The sequence below is a fragment of the Lissotriton helveticus genome, chromosome 1_1 (genome assembly GCF_964261635.1).
Source record: "Lissotriton helveticus chromosome 1_1, aLisHel1.1, whole genome shotgun sequence".
Lineage (NCBI taxonomy): Eukaryota > Metazoa > Chordata > Amphibia > Caudata > Salamandridae > Lissotriton > Lissotriton helveticus.
In genome coordinates this window covers 1,195,846,463-1,195,870,863 of record NC_136057.1, presented here as the reverse complement: position 1 = coordinate 1,195,870,863, position 24,401 = coordinate 1,195,846,463, and the positions used below count along the sequence as shown (strand labels likewise).

General features: G+C 41.3%; 1 protein-coding gene across 3 annotated transcripts in view; it reads left to right on the top strand.

Annotated features, from left to right (window-relative positions):
- LOC144772462 (uncharacterized) overlaps nt 1-24,136 on the top strand; it is a 347,480-nt gene extending 323,344 nt beyond the window's left edge. For all 3 annotated transcript variants that reach the window (XR_013599754.1, XM_078656806.1, XM_078656816.1), the window contains exon 3: nt 23,030-24,136. Coding sequence is in view for 2 of the 3 variants with exons in the window: in XM_078656806.1 (XP_078512932.1) it covers nt 23,030-23,286 (257 nt within the window). In the remaining variant the exon portion in view is untranslated. The remainder of the gene's footprint in view (nt 1-23,029) is intronic.
- Nucleotides 24,137-24,401: the final 265 nt, after the last annotated feature.

The following is a 24,401-nucleotide window of genomic DNA, read 5'->3' as shown; positions in this document are numbered from 1 at the left end:
ACAGGCACTTAAGCTGATTATGGCCGCACTGGTGATCTCAAGGCTAGATTATGCCAATGCCATATACAACGGCATTCCAGCATATAGCCTGCGGAGACTCCAGATGGTTCAGAACCAGGCGGCCCGGCTGGTCTATGGTCTCCCACGTTATCACCACTCCACACCCCTCCTCAGAGAGCTTCATTGGCTCCCTGTTAAGGAGCGTTCCCTGTTCAAGACCGGTTGTATGGTCTTTCAGGCTCGTCAAGGCACTGCCCCTGCTTTCATTTCCTCGTTAATAAATGATTACGTCCCCACCAGAGAGCTTCGCTCCTCCTCCAAATCCTTCCTTCAAATCCCACGTTTCAAACGTAAAAAGTGGGGTGGAACTAATTTCGCTACCCTTGCCCCCACTTTTTGGAACTCCCTCCCCGATCACCTCCGCTCTGCAACTCACTAACTTTCTTTCCGTAAAGACCTAAAAACGCTTCTCTTCAAACAAGACTTCCCTGTTTAATTCCCCCTCCTACCCACGACAGGTTTTATTTTTCTTCAGGTGACGAACTATCCACTAGCGCCAAGAAACCGCACGGTGCACGCTGCGCTTTATAAATGTTTTAAATTAGAAATTAGAAATTAGGCATATCCCGACAGCCTCCACGGCAGTCAGATCCTAATTTGGCAAATGGGACCACTGACTACCTGTCGGTCGGTCCCATTCTCTCAAGGACGTCGGTCAGACGCAAGATAATTCCAGTAGCGGTTCCTCGAGGGAGTGCTGCAAGGTGGTGTGGCGGGGGAGGGCAGGGTGGGGGGGTAGTAAACTCCGGAACGCTGCTGAAGGGAATTGAAAAAAGAAATAAATAAATAAAATGAATTCAAATGGGTACTGCATCGCCGATTTGGCTGTGCAGTGCACGCAATGTAATTCGTTTTATTTCTTTATTCAACTCCATTCGGCGGCATTCCGGAGTTTACTAGCCCTCACCCCACCTCACCGCCCGCTGCACTCCCTCGAGGAGCCGCTACTGGATAATTCTGAGGCTCTAAAAGTCATAAAATGCTTAGTTCCAAAAGGAAAGCCAGTCGAAATTGGCAACATGTTTTCAGGAAACTGGCACAGGTTTCCTAAATTGCACTGGTTTATTCTGTATGATTAATACAAGTCATCGCAATAATTACGTAGAACCAGGAAAGAATAAGTAATCACCTGTAATTAAACAGCCTGAGAGCTGGGCAGAGTGAAAAACAAAATCATACAAAATTGTAAACAAGAAGTGAGGATCAGTGAAAGTGCTCCTAGATGGTCAGGTATGAAAATGATAATGTGACATGAATTTGAAAATGTATTATTAATGTTGTACTGAAATGTGAGCCCCGTTCACAAAGATAACTCCACAAAGAGAAACAACCTTTCCAACACGTCAATCACCACGCAATGCCTTTACCAGCACTTATAAACTTACCTGATATATACTTATCATTTCTTTGTAAAGTCATGCATGGTAAAGGCATATGTGTGTTAAAGACCTGTGTGATACAGGCAATGCGTGGTAAATGCAATGTGTGGTAAAGGATGGTTGGTAAAGGCATGCATGGTAAAGGCATTCGTTGTAATGTCATGCAACCGTCCAGAAACATATATGTCTGTAATTTAGAAAGCTTTACTTATTTTGTGTGTTTGACCTCATGGTCACAGGTTCAAATCCCAGCTGGTCAACCCAGACTTTCATCACTGTAAGTTCAATAAAATGGGTAGGAGTAAATTTGTATTTCACAAATATTTGTTATGATGAACTGTGGCTTTCATAGTTTAACCGGTGCACAGCTGTCAGACCTAACCATACAACTACAAATTATCTGTAGTCATAGGGCTACCTTAAATAGGCAATTCCACATATTTCTCCTTTCTTGACAGAGATAGCATTTTCCATGTAAAGAGGTTTCTTTCGGAATGCACCCTGGTAAACTAGGGATCTATGAACAATTTCAATTGCTTGTTTATTCAGCTATGCTTACTTGAAGTGGACATAGTGGAATAAACATCAGAAAAATCATTGTCAATTTTTATTGAAGCTTACAAAGCTTTGACTTTGTAGATATTCACCAACCTGGCAATTCCACTTTCCATTGGCATTCCCATATGAATCTTGGTGTTGCCTTCTGCATGCCATTCTAATTTCTGTGGAAATCGAGACAATCAACTGATTTCTTCATTACTGACTGAACCCTGAGGCTGTAACAAATCTGCACATCTTGATTCTGTGAATAAGGATCTGTCATTTGTGGTGCTGATAATTTGTTTTGCCTCCCAAGAATGACTTAGAAGCATTAACAGTTTCAGTGTTGATCTTGTTTATATAGGGGTCAGGATAGGGATAGCCTGCCTCCAGAGGCCTGGTTGGCCCCATTTGTGCCATCAACTTATATTTTTTCTTAAAACAAGACAGTGGCTCCGAAGCGGAGCTCAGCAGCCCACAGTGATATTAAATGAAAACAACACAGTAAGTTTTCTGGGTCATTAAATGTATGACCCCAGGAGAGCTTATCATATTTTTTAAAGCCAAAGATGCATGATTTTAACCTAAAGTGCAAGGATCCCTTATTGTTGGCTTTTTGGCTGGACTTTGTGGCTTGAAAAATGTTTAAAAATAAGACTCAAAGAGTTGCTTAATGTTTAAAAAATAATGTGTTTATTAAAAATATTTTGAGAAAATCACTTTTATTAAACTGCAATGTGTGAGTTTATTAAATATACATTTGAATAAAATTAATGGTGAATTTTTGAGTAAGATATTATGTCTACTTTATATATGTTGATGTGCTGACCCCTTGAAAAAGCCAATAGGCCTGATTTTTAGATTTTGGTGCTCTGACCCTTTGACAAATTCAGTAGGTCTGCCTTACTTAAAATGACACCCTTTAGATTGTTACCTCACATGGTCCGCCGAGCACCCTACCAGACCCTGCGCCCAACCCCATGCTGCACACAGCCAAAGGCTGTGCGGTGCTGGGAGAAGGATGCCCAACCCAGTGCTGCGCATGTCCAAAGGCCATGAGCAGCAAGGGTTGGGTACGAGCTAGGAGTTGGCCACAGGGCCTGGCTTGTGTGCTCAGCTGACTATGTGATTTAACAATGTAAAAGGTGCCATGTGTGCAACGCCACAACACACACAGTGATGGACTTCTTATTTAAAAAAAAATTTAAACACAGAAATTAACTTTAAAAAAAAAAGGTTCAAGTGACAATATAGTTAGGAATTGTGATATTATCTTCCTTTATATAAAAAACAACTAGAAATTCACTAATAAACAATGGGTTATGGGCTTTTATAGTGAACATGTCAGTTACAACATACCATTTTAAACTAACAAAACTCCTGAAATCCACAAGTTGCAGTTATCTCAAGTAACCATAACTTGTGCCCTAAAGTAACTATATCTTGCACTCTCACAATGCACTGCCATTTACCTCGTATGTTACATCACTCATAACGTTCTTTTACATTATAGATAACATCATTGCAACATCTGATATGACATTACTGATAACAACACTGTACATGGTAGGGGCAAAATTTATGGTTACTTTAGGGCACAAGTTACAGTTACTTGAGATAACTATAAATTGTGAATTTCATTGTTTTTTTTGTTTAGAACAGTCTCTTTTAATTGATATTTTCACCTAATTTTAACATCCCTTCAAACTTTGTTTTTTCATGACTATACATTACCTACTGGTGGTTGCCAGTAGGTAGTTATTGTAAGGACATAGTTTTCATAGGAAAAAGTGTTTTTTTGACGCATCTTGATGACATTTTCCGAAACGTGCCCTCCTGATTCTAGTTGTGCATGGAAAATTTCAGACTGATCCGTCATGTGGGGGTCGAGAAAAATGGGGGGTCAACTAAAGTGTGTTTACCATGTTAATTACCATAAGGATATAAAACATGACTACAGCTCAAACCACTGAACAGAATTACACCAAATTTGTCAGAAAGCTACAGGTTGGTCTCAAAAGTGACCTTTTTGTGATTTGATGTAAATCCATTCAGTAGTTTCAGTGATGGTAACTGAAAACATAATTTGTATATGTAGGCATGTGGAGCTGCCTTGGATTCGCGAATCTACACAACAACAGCAATGTCGCAATTGGCTGGCCGCAACCTGAGAGGAAAGCTGCAGCCACCATTTTGTTTATCGGGATTCAGTTCCCAGCGGGGAGAAAAAAGATAAAACTGGTAGAAGGGGTCAGGTTAGAGGTACACCTCATGGGCAAGAAATTGTCCAAAACCTTTTTTTTATCATGTGAGGAGTAGTAGATCCTCCCTGGCTTCTCCCGGATCCTTATGGATTCAGGTGGATTTGGGGAGGATCCAGGGATACAGACCCCAATTAAATAAAACATACACTCACTCACAAATCCACAAACCTACTCATACACTCACTCGCACACAAACTTACACAACGACACAACCATTCACACACCTACTCGCACACACATACAGCTACTCACAGACCCACAAAACCACTCACACACGGACTCACAGACTCACACAGCCACTCACACACCCACTCAGACACTTACACATCCACTCACACACCCAGACAGCCATTCACATACCCACTCATACATTCATGCAGCCACTCACACACCCCCACTCACAGATCTTCAAAACATCTCACACACCCCTCACAGGCCCACACAGCTTTCACACACCCACTCATACACCTACTTACACACCCATATAATCACTCACACACCCACTCATGCAACCACTCACAGACCTTCAAAACCACTTATATACCCACTCACAGACCCACACAGCTTTCACCCACTCACATATTGACACATCTACGTACACACCCTCACAACCCTGCACACAGCCACTCATACACCTATACAGCCACTCAGACACCCACTCACAGAATCAAAACCACTCAGACTCCCACTCACACACCGACCACACACTCACAGATGAACTTACTCACCCACACAACGACTCACACAGCCACTCATACACCCCCTCACACATCCAGGTTGCAGAAATGTTATAGTTAGGAAATATGTTAAGTTATGTTTTCTTTGTGTTAAAAAACTTGTAAATCACAACAGATACCCAGAGGTGTCTTGGCGCTAGTGAGAGTGCTGAGCAAGTGTAGAGGTAGAAGCTACTCGTTAAAAATCCAGGCCTTTAAGGCCTTCCTCAACTGTGTGAGGGAGGGGGCTGATCTTATATGCAAAGGGAGGCAATACCATTGTTTGGTTGCTCCTACCAGGAAGCTGCTTCCTCCCCATTTGGATTTTCTATATCTAACTGTGTTCATTTTGAAGGATCCCAATGATCTTAGATTTCTGGTGATGGTGTACCAGGAACAAGTTTTCTTCAATAACAGTGGTTTAGTCATGAAGGGCCTTATAGGTGATAAACAGAGATTTGAATGAAAGCATTGAAAGATCATTAAAGTTCACAGAAGAAACAAAAGGTTGCAGGGACGTTATAGTTAGCCTCAGATTTCACTTGTACAGAACCATTGAAATTAATCAGTTATAGTTAGAGTTACCAAGCAATACTAATTACCCCACATATTACATCACTCATGACATCTTCTATAACATCCTTAATAACATAACTGCAACATTTACTGTGAAATTGTTGATGCGAAAAATGTGCATGGTGCGGGCATGGGTAATAGTTACCTTATGGCATCAGTTATATTTACTTGAGATAACTATAACTATAACTAAAAATTGCTGAATTTCAATGGTTTTGTATGAGTGAAATCTGAGCCTTACTACAATGTCCCTGTAACCTTTGTTTCTTTCAGTGACTATATATACACACACACATATATATATATACTTATACACAAAACAAACACACTATTTAGTTAATGTATGCATACTTACATATAGCTTATGGTGTGGTGAGGTGACACTGTCTAAGAAGCCTTAGAAGAGCACCAGTGAGGAGTCTGTGCAGAACACATTTAGGAAATAGAAGACAACTCTTACTAATCGAAAGAAGGAAGCCATTTCTTTCATCACATCCATAGACAGATCTGTAGCCATTGCAGAAAACCTTTATTTATTGCAACAGTGTTGTTTGAAGTTTGAGCTTTACACTCCTGGAACCACATTGGATCACCGTTTGGCAAACTAATTAACCTATAGGGTGACCGGCATGGTCTTTTTGTGCTTTAATCTATTTCCAAACTTAAAAAAACAGATCTCTTTAAAAGTTCAAAGTGGTTTTACAAAAATATTGATTGCACAATAACTGCCACAATTACCCTTGATCCTCATTTGAAGTAAGTTAGAATGATCAAAGACAGAGTTGGATTCGCCTGCATCAAACCAAAGGTCAACAAATCTAGTCATGAAGAGATCCATAAACTTTCCATATGCCAGTGGTATCAAATATTAACCACATTCAAAATTCATCCAAAAATTAGACCTATATTTTGGAAATCTATGTGATGTCTAGAACCCACCCTGATCTGTTAGAGATATGTTATCACTGATGTACTGTGCTAAACAACTGCGAATAAACTCATGTAAGGCAATCAAGGGTTGGTTCAAGTACACTGCTACAACAATGACCCAAAGGAGGTGAGGAACATGGCGGCAGCAGGCTAGCTGCCGCAATACCCCGCTCTGGTCTCTCAAGGAGAGTTTTGGCTTTTTACTTTCCTGACGAGGGCTACATTCATGCGCCAGCATGATTAGAGTGTGCGGAAATTCCTTACAGCCGCTATTTTTTATCTAAAATATTTTTCTGCCGATTGTGTTCACCGAAAAACATCGGAGCCGTTAGCTCGCTCTCCTTTCGGTCTCCATGCTTGTGCTTGCTGGGGGCGTGTTTTGCTCTCGTCTGGCGTTCACTCTCCCATTGCCGGCTCAGCCAGCACTACGGACGCAGACCCTCTTCACGCCGGCACCTTGGAAGTGGGATCGTGCTGCCCTGGAGTACCGCCGCAGGAGACAAGCCCGCTCTCTCTACAGAGACATTCTCCCAGTGGTTGCGGGTAAGGAAGGACAGCAAACGGCGGCGGCAGTGGTGGAGAGTGAGACCACCTTCAAGAGCTCCTTGACGCCGGCTCCTGCGCTGCTGGTGGTGACAGGAGGCTTCGCGGTGTCTGATCGGTCTGATCGGTCTGCAAACGAGGTGAAGCGGGTCAAGGGGTGGAGGAGGAGGTGGCTGCTCAACTCCGGGAGTTGCATGGGACTAAGTTCATGGGTCAGTCTGAGTGTCCCGCTGTTGCACATTCTGGTTTCAAGGTAGATATAAGTTCTACGTTGGGGGCCACAAGGCAGCCTATCAGCCCAGTAAAAAATCCATACTCTCTTAGAAGTAGAACCACTACTCAACCAGAGTTAGCTACAAAATCGACAAAATTGACCTTAGTAGTACCCAGAAAGGGTCGTAGAGGGAGGAAAACAGCTAAAGCAGTTAAAGTAGGGAGTGCACAGTATAACCGAGGGGGGGCAATTTTAGACAAATCAAACTCGTTTTCCGCCTCAGTTCTGGAGTCCACACAGGTCACTGGGCAGGAGGTCTGGGACAACACTGTTGTAGGTTCTAAATTAGAAATTCCAATTAGTGCAGCGCCTACTAGGTCTAGTGGTATTATTATTGACGGCACTAAAAATATGCCTGGTAAGTCCTCTTCTTACCTCTCGGCAGAAGCTAAGCCTAAACGATCCAAGAGATCCAAGGCAATAAAATCAGTCTTGGACACGGGTTCAAAGATAACACCATCTCTCCGCTCCTACTTTAAGGCAATACCCCAGGTCCTGAGCCTTGCAAAAAGTAGTCATATCTCTACTACAAAACCTTCAGAGACAATCCTTAGCCCATCATTAGTTCGCAATATGGCCTCTGTCTCTCTAAATATGGAAAACACACAGCCACCCGCTACACTAGAAAACCCTGCAGACTTTAATGATGATATTGGTGGTGTTAATGCATTAAATCCCCACAAGAGTATTTCTGTCCCATCTAACAACACAGGACTGGTAGACCCTGGTCTCCCTGATAGTTGTATCAACCATGCAGCAAACGAAAGTCAGGCACTAGAGTCAGACAATCAGTCTCAAGTACTTGAAGTTCTTTCAATTCCAGATCAGAATACTCAGAGCACTATACTGCAATTAACTCAGATACCGCTATCTCTCAGCTCTGAAGCACAGTTGCTACCGGAAGTCATTGTCTCTACTTCTACCTCACCTCTAGATCTCTCTTCAGTATTAACTATGTTTTCCAATTTGACAGCTGATATTAAACGAGGATTTGAGGAGTCATCTAAAATCCAGAGAGAGATTAGGTCTTACTGTGAATCACTGGACAGCAAAATTGACGGCTTATTTTCAAGGACGGGAGCCTTGGAAGAGACAATAGCAGTAATCTCCATAGAACTAGACAATGCTAAGGAGGAAATACTGAAGCTTAAAAGAGAGGATACTGCACTGGCTGAAAGAATAGAGGTTTTGGAAAACAACGCGAGGCGATGTAATATTCACATCCTAAATGTACCAGAAGCAAACGAAGGTTCCAACATTAAGGCATACATTATCCAACTCCTAATAAAATCCTTAAATTTAAAACATACAGAGGAGGAGCTCAACATGGATATTCAGCGGATTCATAGGGATCCATTCAGGCGTAATCCGCAGCGTGCAAAGCCCCGCAAGATTCTAGTAAATTTCCACACGTTCCAACTGAAGGATCACATCCTAAATCTGGCCCTAAAACAAAAATCTTTGACAGGCGAAGGCTTTTCCTTTCAAGTGCGCTCTGACTTGTCGAGGGCAACCCTTGATAGACAGTGGGAGCTGGGTCGGAGGATGGAGGCATTCAGAAACTTGGGAGCATCTGTCCAGTTGAGCTTTCCTGCAGCACTCAAGATCATGCTAAACAACAAAATGTTCAACGTCCGTACGGTTCAAGCAGCAGATAAACTATTTTTAAGTTTTGGCACCTCTAAAAATTGACTCTAGCTTAATCTCAGGCCGAGAAAGTTTGAGGTTTCTTCTCACATAGCAGTTTATAGAGCTTACTTATGAAAGAAAAGTATAAAAAACCTAGCTCAATATGAACTTTTCTAATAGAAGACAAATATAGTAGTTTAACTCAGTAAAGAAGACACTAAAAAAACAAAACAAAAAAAACTCAGAATCACTTGAATATCACGTAATGTTCTATTAAAAAAAACAAAAACCATATTTTTCAATATCAAATCACATAGAGCACGAGTCTACAAATTTACTTCTACAAAACCCTACAAAAATATCATTTTAAGCTATCTAATTAAATTGGAGTGTCCCTACCAATGGCTTGACTAAATTTAGTTATACTTAGTCCTCTAAAAATTCAAAGTGTGACGCCCCGCCTGAGCCTGGATAGAGTATCAGGGGTATCACAAACCGGATCTGTTCCGGTTGGATAATCAGGGGTTCCTCAGTGGTGGGGGGGTTGGTGTTCACGTGGGTAAGGGTTAGGGAAATAAAAAATAAAATGCTTCTCATCTCTAAAATGGCGGTCGATAACTTTATAAATGAACAATGGACGAATCTTGCTCACCTTAGTAGTACCAAGGGGAATGTATTAGCTGGACCCTTAATCACTATCATTAGGTATGCCAACTATGAGTACCATTAAGATTCTCTCCTGGAATCTTAATGGCCTGCGTACCAAACCTAGAGCCAACACAATTGTACAATACATCCGAGACTTTGATGCGCAGGTCATTATTCTCCAGGAGACACACCTGGTTGAAGCTGAAGTACTGGATCTGGTAAAAAAGAACAGATGGATAGATTTATCAGTCGCTACATCTCAGACAGTTAATACAAGAGGGGTTGTCATTCTATTTAAAAAAAACATCACAACAAGACTTTTGAAGCAAAAGGTCGATCCTTATGGTAGGTGGGCAATTGCGGCTGTTATGATAGGAGGATCATGCATTACGTTGGTTGGCTATTATGGGCCTAACCGTGATGATCCATCTGCCCTGGCCACGTTGTTCTCCGAGCTATTACATTTTCCAGAACCCATGATAATAGCGGGAGATTTTAACATTGTGCTTGATCCGCTGCTGGATAAATCTCCCTCTAGTCGACAACTTGCACACTCTAAATCTAGAGACCTTCTAATTAAAAACATGTATCAATATGGATTTATTGATATTTGGAGGGTAAGGTCGGGTCAGAAATCCGGCTTTTCCTTTAGAAATTATAAGTACCGTCACAGATCAAGGATCGAGTATATACTGGTAAACAAATGTTTGGATAAGTCAGTTAGGAATAATATCTACCATCTCACCTGTCCGATCATTCGGCTATATTCTTAGACTTCGAACTGCAGTCCCAAACCCCGACAAGGTCGTGGTCAATCGACAGATCTTTTCTTACATCCCCCGAAGATTTGGAGTATATTAAGGTGGAGACGCAAGAATGTTTTAAAATCAACATTGGTTCTGCGTGCTCTAGCTCAGTATGGGACGCTTTTAAATGCTTTTAAATGCTCTTTGAGAGGTATCATTAAGAATAAAACTTTGTTTCGTAAGAAACAGCACACACAAGCGGTTACACTGATAGAGGCCAAAATATTAAAAGCCCAATCAGAATTAGTAAATCTAAACAACTGCTCAGAACATGTCATACATGCTAAGCAGGAGGAGCTGATGAAATTTAAAGGGCAAATGGCTTCTGTATTAAACCAGCGTATTCTGCAAAGGTGGGAAGCCAGTAAATTAGCCAATTTTGAATTCGGCAAAGGGGCAGGCAAACTACTAGCCTGGAAGTCTAGAACAGATCAAACGCGTAATAATATTGATTCTATAATTACTGGCTCCGGTATAGCATCTTCGGACCCAGAAATAAGGTCAGCTTTCAAAGATTTTTTCCAGGCAATATATCGAGAGGACAATAACATCACCTCTACGGATGTAGGAAATTGGCTTAATAAAATTTCACTACCAGTACTTTCTAAAGAACAAGTGAATTTGTTAGATCAACCTATTATGTTTGAGGAAGTATTATCTGCTATAATAAACAGTAAATCTGGAAAGGCGGCGGGCCCAGATGGCCTTCTGGCAGAGGTATATAAACATATTGCAGCTGATATCGCCCCCTTTCTCACCAAATTATTCAATCAAATACTGGTAGATGGCGATTTACCTCCCTCATCATGGAACAAAGCTTCCATCACGCTTATTTTGAAACCAGGCAAAGCAGCCACCGCCTGCGGTTCGTATCGTCCAATTTCAGTTCTTAACGCTGATTATAAGATCTTTGCGTCATTACTAGCCAAGCGATTGGGGCAGGTAGCCCCCTCAGTCCTACATCCCAACCAAAAGGGCTTTGTTAAAGGTCGCCAACTTTACGAGCTAATATACGACCTAATAGGTGCGATCGATATGGCAACTAAGTCATCGCTACCCTTGGCTATTCTCACTCTGGACGCCGCCAAGGCCTTCGACGGGGTCAATTGGAAATACCTGTCGGGGGCCTTGGAAAAATTCGGCGTAGGCCGGGCTTTCAGCAGAGCAGTGGAATTATTGTATCACAATCCTTCGGCCTCGGTCTTGGTTAACGGCGGACTGTCGGAACCTTTTACAATCACAAGGGGCACCCGGCAGGGTTGCCTGCTTTCGCCCCTACTTTTCGATATCTACATAGAGCCATTCGCTCAATTATTTCGTGAAGAAATTAACATCGCTCCATTTAGATATAGAGACTGGGTAAAAAAAGTATCTTTGTATGCTGACGATCTTATGATCTTAACTTCAGATATCAGCACAGCGTTTCCGTCAGTCATTAATTTAGCAGAACAATTTGGTAACATCTCTGGCTATGAAGTTAACGCCACAAAGACTGAGATTATGGCATGGAACAGCATAACAGCGCTACTCCTAGTACAACCTTGTGACAGTATGAGGTATTTAGGCATAAAAATCCTAAAGGATATCAATCAGATCGCCCATACAAATTTTACTCTGGTGGCCAAAGATTGTAGGAAGTTAATTAATTCTTGGAGACATCTTCCATTGACGCTCCTAGGCCGATCCAACTTAGTTAAGATGTCCGTTTTACCCAGGTTGACCTTTATTTTCAATAGTTTGCCTCTTTACTTTGAAAAAAAATGATAGCAAAGATGCAGAGCGACATCACCTCAATCATATGGAGGAACAAGATTGCAAGAATTTCTTGGAATAAATTAAGGCGTCGTAGGGAGAAGGGGGGTTTGGCAGGTCCTGACATTCAAATCTATGCCTGGGCCTTTCAGCTGACACATGCCCGAATACTACTCAAAACTCCATCAGATCAGGGTATCGGCTTCATGTTTTCAACACTATTAAAATGTGAAGGTTTAAACCAGATGGGATTTCTATTCAAGTTTGGAGACCCAATATTTTTTAAGAAAATTAAGTTGAAGATATTGCAAGGCCTAGCGAGAACCTGGTATAATCTTAGAACAACTACCAAAATAGGCTACTATTCTAATGGTTCTCCTATATGGGATCTTCCTGCTCCTCCGGGATGGACTAAAGATGCATTGACAAGTCCACTAAAAGATGCTGGAATCTTAACTTGGGGAGAATTGTTTTTTGAAGGGGAAATGCTTACCTGGGAACATCTAGTGAGTAAGGTAGGCCCCAATTTCTCTAGACTTAAATTCCTTCAGATTTCTAGCTGGGCGCTAGCACAAAAATCTGGGCCCACACGCCGTCCACAACGACCATTGGGAGGCAATAGTCAACTAGAATCTTGCTTACTCGACAACGCCCCAAAAACTAAAGAGGTTTCCCACTTTTACAACTTAATCTTAGAGGAAATAGACAGAATATTCCATCTTCCGGATCAGCTGTGGGGTTCTCTACTACCTGCAGTAAATGTAAATGAACTATGAGAAATATCTCTTATTGTTCTCTGGGATATTGTTAAACCTGCCTTGCTGCGAAGAAACCACTTCTTTACCCTTCATAGGGCTTACTATTCTCCTCAGAAGTTGTCCAAATTCTCATTAGGTATGCCAGTAGTTTGCCCCCGCTGCGGTCAGGTCGCAGCCTCTGACGCACATATGTTTTATGACTGCCCACATTTAGCATCTTATTGGCAATCAATAAGCAACAAATTAACATCTTCTATAGGCACCACTGTGAATATAGATCTAAGCCTTGTAATTTTTGGAGTAAAGGACAAAAAACGTACTGTAAATAACAACCTCTTGTTCTACTCAATGCTGGTGGCCCGACGGGAGATTTGTAGGCGTTGGAAAGAGTCCTCTCCCCCGACACTACAAGACTGGAGTTGTTCCATGCTTCATATATCGAAATTGGATCTTTCCAGGGGTGGTAAACCTGAAAAAGGAGCTTTTTGGTTGAAACTCGATTGGTCTCAATAACCGGACCTGGTTTTTTTTTTTTTGTTCACCCCCCTACCCCCCTCCCCCCCCCCCCCCCAGTTCCAATGATTATGAAGCCATGTCGCACTCTCTTCGTTTTATCACGTCTGTCCTTTTTCTTTAAGGTTAATCTGTGGTTAAAGCAATGGTGGAATCTGGCTAATGGCAAGCACCATCCTAATAGTACATAAGGGTTTGTGATTTACTGTGAAACTGACATGGCTGTAGGGTCCTGGCGCTCCTTCATAACAATTGACTCCTTCCAGTTTTGCACTGAGACAGAATGTCTGTTTCTCAAGTCACAGTTTTCCTAGTCCACGGTACTAATGGGCCAGCCATGGTTGAGATGAGGAACAAAAAAAAAAAATGAGCAATTTTGCACTTGCTACAAGTAATTGTATACCTCTTTTGAACGGAATCTTGCACCTCCCTGATAGTACAAAATGGTGTATCTGCTTTGGTCATTTGGTGCACATAACTTTATTTGATCACTATTGGTGCAAATGTCACTGCAAAGTTGCCAAAAAGGTAGACTATTGTTGGAACTAGTGTTATATTGATAGTACTGATGCAATTGACATGATCTTGCCAAACATCTTTAAACATGAAAAGTCCAATGAAAAAAGCAAACAATGAAAGGGTGTCCATGGCTAGAATTTACTGCGGTAAGGCAGCATCATATTAGTTCAGATAAGGTTGCAGAAGGTCACACGAGGTAATATGATGTAATGTCTAAGTGGGATAGCATGCACAATGATGTTCGCACTGAATGTGTGCAGTCATTCAGACAGTAAGTATTTAATCTACAATTTTTACAGTTGATAGAAGTCACACATGCTGCAATATCTATGGAATTTACAAGCTTTTGAAAACATGTGCTCACTTGCAATGCTGATCAAAAATGTCCTCTGACATATGAAAATGATAACAAAAACAAATTAGTGGCCTAACTACTAAAGTGAAAATTAAATGTTCCTGGGCAGGTACGTAATAATTAGAGTCATGGTGAGTCACACATCAAAGGGCCCAAACTCTTAGAATAACATTCATCAAGAAGACAACCTTTCTGAAACATAGAGTATTTGAAAATAGAAAGAAGGTGTTTCACATAGGTAAGTGAAGATGTCTGCCAAAAGGTATTTCAAATGATTAAGTAAAAATCATTGAAGCAAGAATTGATTAAGTGAAGGCCTCACTCAAAAAGGTATCCATTGGTGTTTGGTAACTTGAACCTAGAGGGGAAATCAACAAAGTGTCAAAGAAATCTCTTTACATGTCGAGTTTAGAGTCCCAAAGGATTTATGGGAAAAAGAAAAAATAATAGTCTATGAATCAGGGAGTCAATCGAGGAGGGTCCTAGTGAAATCACTAGTGGGGACAAGCTTGATAAGTACAGATCTAATTTATTCTTTACTATACATGGTTGTATTATTTGTTGCATGATAGAATTTTTGCAATGGAAATAAGCAGATGCCTTGCTGAACTCAATGAGAACTAGGTAAATGGCCTTCAAGAGTTATAATTTTTTTAAGATTTTCTCCTGAACAAGCTTTTTTCATTTTCTCATCTTGAGTGACAATCCGTAGCCTGCATCAACATCAGAGATGAACACATCTTTCCGTAATGATAGCATAAGTAAGAACACATGCCTCAATCAGGCTAGTTACTTGATTGAAGAAAATACATTATTAATATTTCAGAATCCCTTCTTCTTGCACTATTTTATTTGTGAAGCTTTTGAGACATTTCCTTGTTCACTGATCAATATATTTTATGATCAACATCTTCTTCAATACTTTCCAAAGTGTCATATTCAGACTTCGAATCAATATCATATTCCTTAACACCATCATAAACTGTAATCTTTCCTCTGGTAATGATCTTGATACTGGCAGTACAGCCTCAGACATGAATGAATGTATATTAGTAGAATGTCAACAATATTTATACAAAACTTGAAGTGTTTGTATACCCCATCCTCCAAAAAAGCTTTTGAGGAATGACCGGAGTTTCCCAACCTTTGATTGTAGGTAGGTCTTTGACACTTTCCTCTATTGTTACTACACATTTATCCATGCCTTTGCGCATGTCTGGAATGCAAGCACAATATCTACTCAAGTTATAGCACATGCATCACCCATAGCATCCAAGATGAAATCAAGAGCCATTCTATTTTGCCATATCATAGTCCACTGAAGCACCAGATGGTTGTTTTGAGAGCATGAGCTACCTCCTCCAGCGACTTGGCAACCCTGCAAATCCTATAGATGGAAGGTACCATTCTATAGGTTGGGATCAGAATGGAGAAAAATCTAGCTGTCTGAAAAATGTCTCGGTTTTTCTCCTATGCAAGGCAGGAGGTCGCTTCACAAAATATCTGATAGCAGACACAGCAGAGACAGAATAGCTGGATACTTCCAGGCCAGTCCTTGCATAGTGACACATTAGCCTGATTGCCACTTTCATAATAAGTTTCAGTTTGATCAGATGTGAGGAGGAACAGATTGATCTTGGAATCGCAATGGGGGTGAACACAGGAAAAGGAGTTGATTCAGTGTGTTGCATAATGGCTTCACTAATCTCCCTCCTTCCCATTAAGATGCAACCTTTTCAAACAACACAGACCAGACCATATGCAAAAGAAGGGAGAAGAATAGCAGGGAGTAAGATCTGTTGCTGTAAAGTGGATGGCCAAGTTTTATCACACTCAATGCTAAAGTGTCTGCGCAGGTGTAGGTCATCACATTGTTCAAAGGTAACTGGGACCATTGGCACATCCCATTAAAATATCCCATTAGAATAAATGGGCACATTAGAGCACAGGCAGCATGAATAGAGGTTCTGATCCTGTTTGTACAGATCAAAAACTTGCGGGAATTCATTGACTTTGTATTTGCACTGGAGGAGGTCGGTGGGCTCAGTGAGGCTGACTTCTAACTAACAACCTGCCCCCCTCCTGGCACAGCCACATGATGATCCAATCAAAGAGGCTTGTAGCAAAGATGGCAAGTTCAGACGCAGGGTCAGACTGTGACAAAAAATAGACCCAGGCACCAGAATAAAAGTGGCCCACATTAGTGGAGCAGATAGTTAAAACAAAGGGGTAATTTCAGAGATATCAACAGTAAAACCATCCCACCTGGCCATACAATAGGCCAGCAACTGCTAAAAATGCGACACACTGGTCTGGTAAACCAACGCATCAAGCACTGCTTGATTGCCCTACAGGCCCATCCAATCCTGGTTAGACCCATTGAGTGATTTTGTTCCTGGGAGGCTTCTCACTATCCAATTTATGGGCTGAAGCTGTTTGCATGTGATGGGACTTCATCCTAACAACATGTAGGCCCAAGAGAAATTTCTGTTAGACGAGCGAAATCTCATCTAATTTTGGAAATTTCATATTACCCTTACTACTTGAAATTCCTGAAATTACACTATTTTGTCATGATTGTAATTATGTGTCATTTCTGTCAAAGATTTTGTCTGAGCACATTAGAACAACACAAACATTCAGAATGCAAGCAGCAGCTATTAGTGGCACTTGAGTTTTTGTGCTATTTTTAGCATGCAATACGTTCCCACATCCAAGATGGAAGCGAGGACCATTTCACCCTAAAACTATAGCGCCAAATGCTGTTTTTTCACTTTTCATAATTAAGACACATTTTGCCAAATTCTTACTAAATTCTGCATAATTACACAAAAGAAAATTTAGCAAATTTTATACACCCCTAATGACGTTGTAAAAGTGCACTGTTAAGGATGCCTTTCAGCTCATAAGTTCCCTTGTAGTGTGAAGCAGGGATCCAGGAGGGTAGTTCTTGATACTTCATGGCCATGTTCATAGTAAGCAGAATCTGGAAAGGATGTTGGAGCGCCAACTTTTACTGATGGATTTTTATGTGAAGTCCAGCTTGAACATAGGTGTAGAAGAAGTTGAGATAGCAAAACAATTGTTTGCAGTACTCTAGAGTCACATCATCTATAAATGAAAATTAAGTAAAGACTGAGACACAGTAGAGGCATAAGGAAGATTCATGGGTCTGCTATTACAATTTCAATTCGACTCATCTTAGACTTTTGACCGGAGGTGTCCCTAATCTACATGAGAGCTAAATGTAGAGGGTTAGCCCCCTCAAATTCACATATCTTAGCTTATTTTCCTGAGTTCCCTTGTAATGTTCCACTGTCCCTGAGGACTCTGGTTGATAGGCATAGAGAAAATGCTGTCAGATCTGTAAAGTTTTGTTATAGTAGCTGAACTTCAGAAGGTAAAAATAAGTCCCTTTGTTACTCCTGATCATAAGTAGAACATCAAGCCAGGCCTAGTAATGCTCTCATCAGCATATGCATGAAAACACAGATAGGTTTCAACCCATTCAGAGAAAATAAAAGCAATATTAATTTGGTGTATTTGAAATAAAAAAAAGAAACCCCAAACATGTGTTGAAATTAGAATTAGAATAGTAATCTGACCAGATACTCACACCCAATTGCAGAATACGTAATTTTCCCAAAGTTACTGAGCCTGTAGTTGGAGATGTAAATTTGAAGCCCGTCGAATATATTTGCTTTACCCAATGTTTGTAAGATTGGGCATAGAATAATATATTTTAACTTCATACAGTAAATTACTGTTCTGCAACCGTTGTCTGTTTGTCTGATTGATTGAGTGAAATATATACATATATGTACTTTTCATACTAATTGTTGGGTTAGAATTATAATATAAAACATGACATAGGCAATAATACCTGAAGTACATGTTTATGGAACTTCAATTATATACTTTCTTATCAATACATTTGGTACTGCTTAATGTATTCTGTAATATGACAACATTTAAATTGATATAACATGAAGTAAAACATTATTTAGATTTGCATTAACAATATAATATAGTCAGCCATGCTGAGGGCGGGTTTACAAGTAAAATAATTGTATCGAACATCAGAATTGTTACAATAATCCTTCATTCACATATTTAAAAATATATAGTAGTAAATATAAACCATTATGTGTTTTAATGTTTTCAAGTATTTAATTGGCATTAATAAATAATACAAATATATTATCAAAGTAAACTAGACAAAACATGTATCAGGGTATGTGCCTTGGCTTGTACATCACTCACTGCACCTCAATGCAGACACAATCCCAGGCTCAGCCTCCTCTGGCCCACCCGGCCTGGTCTTTCCATACCACACTAGTTAGGTATGTAAACCCTTGAACGTTAACTTAAAATGGAAGGAAAAATCACTTAATAAAAATTTTAACATCAATAAAAACAATGAGGTATATGTAAAAGAATTGCCGCTAAGCAGTTTTGACACTGCTTAGTGGCAATTTATTTACCGCTGTCTATCTCCAAAACCCATTGCCATTTTACGACGTATTTACAATATGTTGTTACATGGCATTAGGATCAGCTAGCAGCGGCAACATTTTCTGCTAACCCGAGCAGGACGGTGATAAAAATCTTGACAGAATCACGAAAAAATTGGCCGTAGGCCAACTAGCTGCAAGAAAACTCACGCTAGGCACCTGGACGTCACTTTTTTTGCGTCTAGTGGGAAATAATACCCCAAAACACTTTAAACACCCAAAAATACAAATAAATACTCCTGAATGCCAAATGGAGCTGCCTGGACCCAGTTCAGAACTAGACAACAACCCCCTTAACCTTTCCATCAGCCAGGATGACCAGCCATGGGAATAGAAAAGGAAAACCAGATTCAGTCAGGAGGAAAATGAGATCCTGATTGCAGAGATGCCTGAGAATCAACACCAGTTTCCGTCAGCTCTAAGGTGTCATTGGGGACCAAAAATGTCATTTGGCAGTCCATTGTCAGCAACGTGAACTGCGTAGCAGAGGAGAGGGACAAGCTGTAAAAAGTGCTGGCATGATGCCAAGCGCAAAACTACTCAGAAACTGGACAGCAATCCACAGACAACACTGCAGACCAGAGGTGGGAGTCCAGCACCAGAGGAGGGGCTTGATGCTCGGAGGAACAGGTGTCCACAGTTATCTGTGAGGAGTCGGTGGTTGGAGTAGAGAGACAGGTTAGTGATGACTATGACCAACTACATCAGCAACAGGGTAAGCAACAACCAGGGACATGTGGGGGTGTGAGTAATGTTGTTCTGTCCATCTACCAACGTCTCATTGCCCACCCACACTGTGCACAGATCAAATGCTAGCTACATAGGTACTTGGGGGTGCGGACACATGTTCCTTGAACTCTTATAATTTACAAATACATTGAAAGTCACATAAGAGTTGTGTAAGGGCCCAGTAATCAAGCACACATGCATACATACAATCTTAACTGACCAGTAATGTGTCTTCTTACTCTAAGGCATATTTACAATAAGAGTGACGGAGTGTGGCATTAGTCTTCTTGGCTTAACGCAGCGCTCCACCACTTTTGAAATGCAGTGCTGCGCTGTATGTACAACAATACAGCTCAGTCTTGTGTTTCATCCTACACTGGTGATATATGTAGCTGCTTAGCGCCAAAGCAGGCACTCCTGCACAATGGTGCAAGAGAGTTTGCGTTGGTGCTAGGCATCTACATTTTGCACTAGCGCAGGATGAAATGTCATAGTGCACCGTATTGTTGTTAAGACGGTTCAGACCTGCGTTTCAGAATTGGCTGAGCACTGTTAAGCCAAGAAGGCTAACGCTGTGCTCCATCACAGTTTTGAACATATGTCCCCAAGTACAGTGTGAAAGTGTGCCTCATTTACAAGGTGTTGCCAAGCCACATCAATTGGGTCAACACTGCCTTGTAAATATTGCGAAGCATGGTTTCCCACAGTAAAGTTAAAAAGAGTGATCATCCTGTGGCGATAGTGGCTTTGAAATATGCCACAAGCAATTGTAATTGCTTACCTGCTAGTTTGATGTGTGCAGCTGCATGCAGCACACATAACCACATCAAAAAATGTCCGATAGAACTTTTTGAAATTGACTCACCCTTGTTGTTTATATGAAAAGCCGCACATCTCTTGCAAGCACCTTGCGTTGCTGATGGGCACATTCCATAATGATTATACATTACATACTGGAGGTGCAAGGAGTGTTCAATGTTTGCACACATGTTCTGCATTTTAAGTATTGTTTACAGCCCCAGCATTGTAGGAATGGGTTCATTTAAATATCAACATGTCTTTTGTGTATGCAATGCTCATTGAACCACACATTCCCTGTTCCTTTCATGGTAAGTTATCTGGCTACACACTGCCTTGCTATTAGTCCTCAAGATGCATTTATCCACATGAAAGTTGCTTAACGTGATGTTCCATTGGCAGTATGTTATTGTATTCAGGGTCCTGGGTTTGGTGATCAATGACACATATTGGCATGCGTGGAACCAGGGTTTTAGGTAAAGTCAACTGTGGCTGGGAGAAAATGCATAGCTACTGATGTCTATACTACCAAAGTGGACGATATAGGGGCATCTAAAAGGTGCACTGCAGAAGCAATTCTCCAACCAGGTTTTGGCAAAATTACGCTCTACCACTTATAGAAGCATCATCCTACCTCTATTCAACCAAACACAATACAGCAAATAATGTAGGAGCGTATTATATCAATTAGAGCATAGCACAATCAGAATAAGAATATTATCAAAAACAATCTTTCAGATGAGTCTTGTTTTCTTGAGTATTCTTTTATTTTCTCTTTCTTGAGTGCAAGTCACAACATAAACAACAGCCAACGCGTTTCGTCCTATGTCTAGGACGTCATCAGGGCTTATTATCTGAAATGTTGCTTTCAACTTGTTATCGATGTTAGAATGATTCTTAGCGTATTATTCCTGAAATCGTTGTGAAATACGCAAATATTCTATATTAATCAAGTGTAGTCTCTTCTTGCCCGTTTTCTTATTTGGGAGCGTTCCCTCCTCCAGATTTTCTTTTCAATATTAGTATTCCGCAACCATCGGCTTAATAAATTGTCCCAATGTCTGTTCACATCACAAAGGTCCCTTTAACACTTCCTCGAATAAATAGGAGTATCCCTTACATCTCAAAATGCGCTTGTGAAAAACGTAATTCTTCCGTCCGTCTACACCCATGGCCCGATAAATCCTGAGTGCCGCTACTGATGTCTGTAAACAGTCTTCCAGGAACAAATGCATTGAAGGCCCATGTACACTACAGTATGTATTATCCATGTGCTCACCTCTGTTTTGTTCAACAAAGGTCTGCTGTACAACAATGCACCAATCCTTGAAGCCTGCCTCAAAGTCCTATTTCCTCCTGCTTGCACTAAGTCATAATTGTCATTGCTGTGGAAAACACAAGGGAATGGCACGCACATCTGTAAACTGGCCCAGCCCCGTGTTTGTAGACAAATGCTGGCTGGAACACTTTAAGTTTTTGCAGCACCATGTCTATTCAAAATCTGGCCTAAGGAGTGTATGATGTGAAATCACACCATCAGCCCAAGAAAGTCACCCTCTGGTGTGCTGCATAATACATGTCACCTTCTAACAGATTGCACCATCTTCCTGTTGTGGCAAGTAGTAGCCACATGATAAAACACTTGTCAACAGGGTCACATAACTGTGTGGCAGTCAGTTGTTTGTCCTGACCTCATTCTTAAACACACTGAGGGATCACTGGACATATACATGTGTTCAAAAGACATATCTAATCTGACTCACATCTTGCTTAACACCCACACTAAAAACAATTGAATACAAAGGATGTCAGTGATTACCATTTGAAACATAGGTTAATGATGTAGACACTTTTTAGTGCTTAACCACAGAAAACCAATGTGTGTGTTTAAGTTCAAATTACCAATATAATATTTCACCATAATGAAAAATCTGGGTTGTATAGATTTCCTAATTTAAGCTGCAACCCTGCCCTTGCAATTGTACCTGTGGGCGTCAAATCTACCTTGCATGAACAAAGGCACCCTTGCACCAAAGTTCAAGGGTGTCTGGATAGAGGGAATGACTGTTAATGAACAGGAAGGTGTTCCTCCCTGCACACAAACATCCCTTCATGGGATTGGCCTGTTTGAATGTGTGCTGCATACATTAAGACACATAGATACATCTAAGATTGGGAGAATCTGAACACATCTCCTTGTCTTTCCCAAATGGAAATCACTGTATCCCTGGGCTCAAGTCCATGAGTGGCCTCCTCCTTATGCCACACTTGTAAATAGGTGGAAGTGGCAACATCAATGGGGGGTGCAGTGGAATATCCCCCTGAAAACTCAGTGACCAACACTTATACGCAAACTGGAGTATGTAAGGGTGTCTTATCTCCAATGCAGTGTTAAGCCACATGAAGTAGCTTAATGCTGCCTTGTAAACAAGGTGAAGCAACCAGCACCACCTAAAGGTCTGAATAGATCATGTAACAGTAGCAGTAGGTGGCTTATAAATATGATATGAACCTCACTGTTGGCTTACAGGGCAACTTTCCAAATCAATGAACAACCTAAATGTAACATTTATGGAGTTTGTACATTGATTTACAAATCTATGTGTCACAGGTGTATCATGTAACACAGGAGAATGGAAAGTGTCATGCACTTTGCTTGTCAAATGCAAAAAGAAATGGTAACATGTAACAGACACATTCAACAGTATCTGCCCTTTATGTTGCAGAGGATGAAACCTCACGTTCTGTTCAGCAGCCTGTCCCACTCTTCATCGATGACGGCGATGAGGATGAAGAACTAACACCCATTAACCATGACACCCTCCAAGAGCTGCTCAACTGCATATGCAGCCCATATCTGGATATGGGGAGATCCAGTACCATTTTGGTGCCTTCACATGCCCCACCAAACATCCAGCAGGCTCCACCTACTACCACAGCCACGAACCTGGACTCTAAGGACCGACAGATACAATTTCAGTGAGATGCTGTAGGCGACCAGCATCAGATGGCAGACATGGTGCGGGCGGGATTGGAAATCCTGGCTGCCAAATTTGAGGGGATCTGTGTCCACTCAGCTGCCATCAGATGCACCTACAGTCCTCTCTGTGGCCTCCAGCAGTCCCTGGCGGACATCTCTGGTGTGATGGCGCAGAGGCAACAAGAACTGTCCTGCTAAAGCTGCACAGGCGATGTGGCCAAAGAGTTGGGGGCAATGAGGAAGATCTTGGAGAACATGAAGCGAAAGCAGGATTCCCACTTTACTGCCATTGCTGCCTACCACTGTGATGTTGCTGGAGTCCTGCAAGCACTGCAGATCATCTTTGCTGCAGTGATGCCTCATCCATTGGCACAGGTGAATGCTGCTGCACCTAGAGCATCCAAATCTTCTTCTCCTGATGTGTCTGTGTCTCCCTGGGCTGCCACAAATCCAACATCACCCTCACAGGTGACACCACACACATCAGAGGAGGAAGATGTGGAGGAAACATCTCTCATATGGAGAAGCCAGCTGTACCATTCATCTGTGTCAAATGGCCAGTTTCGGCTTTGCCCTTTGTTTACCATCATGCCTCAGAACATCACCAGTCACTGTCCTCAGATTGACAATGGCACATTCACATTGAACATTTTATCGACTGTCAATGTGGCCATTGATCCTCAAAGACACTTTAATCATCCTCCTGACTGATGATTTCTGATTCCTAGACATATCTCATGACATGTTCCCCTACAAGGACTCTGTCTACACAATTTTAGGGTTGTGGTCAAAAGAACTGGTCTGGTGTGACAATTTCTACTTTACGCGTGTAAATAAATGCACTTTCATTTGTCTGGTATGTGTGGTCTGTGATTATCAAACTGGAGAGGTGTCAACAATGCCTAAGCAGTGTAGACAGTACAACAAATACAGGGGACATCCCAAAAAATGGGATCTGCTGAGTCTGTGTCCTTTATAGGCAGTGAGATTACAGAACATGTGTGAATGACTCAATTGGTCAAGTTTCCAAGGCACCATTGCCACTGGATCATCACTTTTCCCAATGTTGAGGTCTTGATAGTGCCTTGGATCACAATCAAGTCAGTGTAAAGCCACTT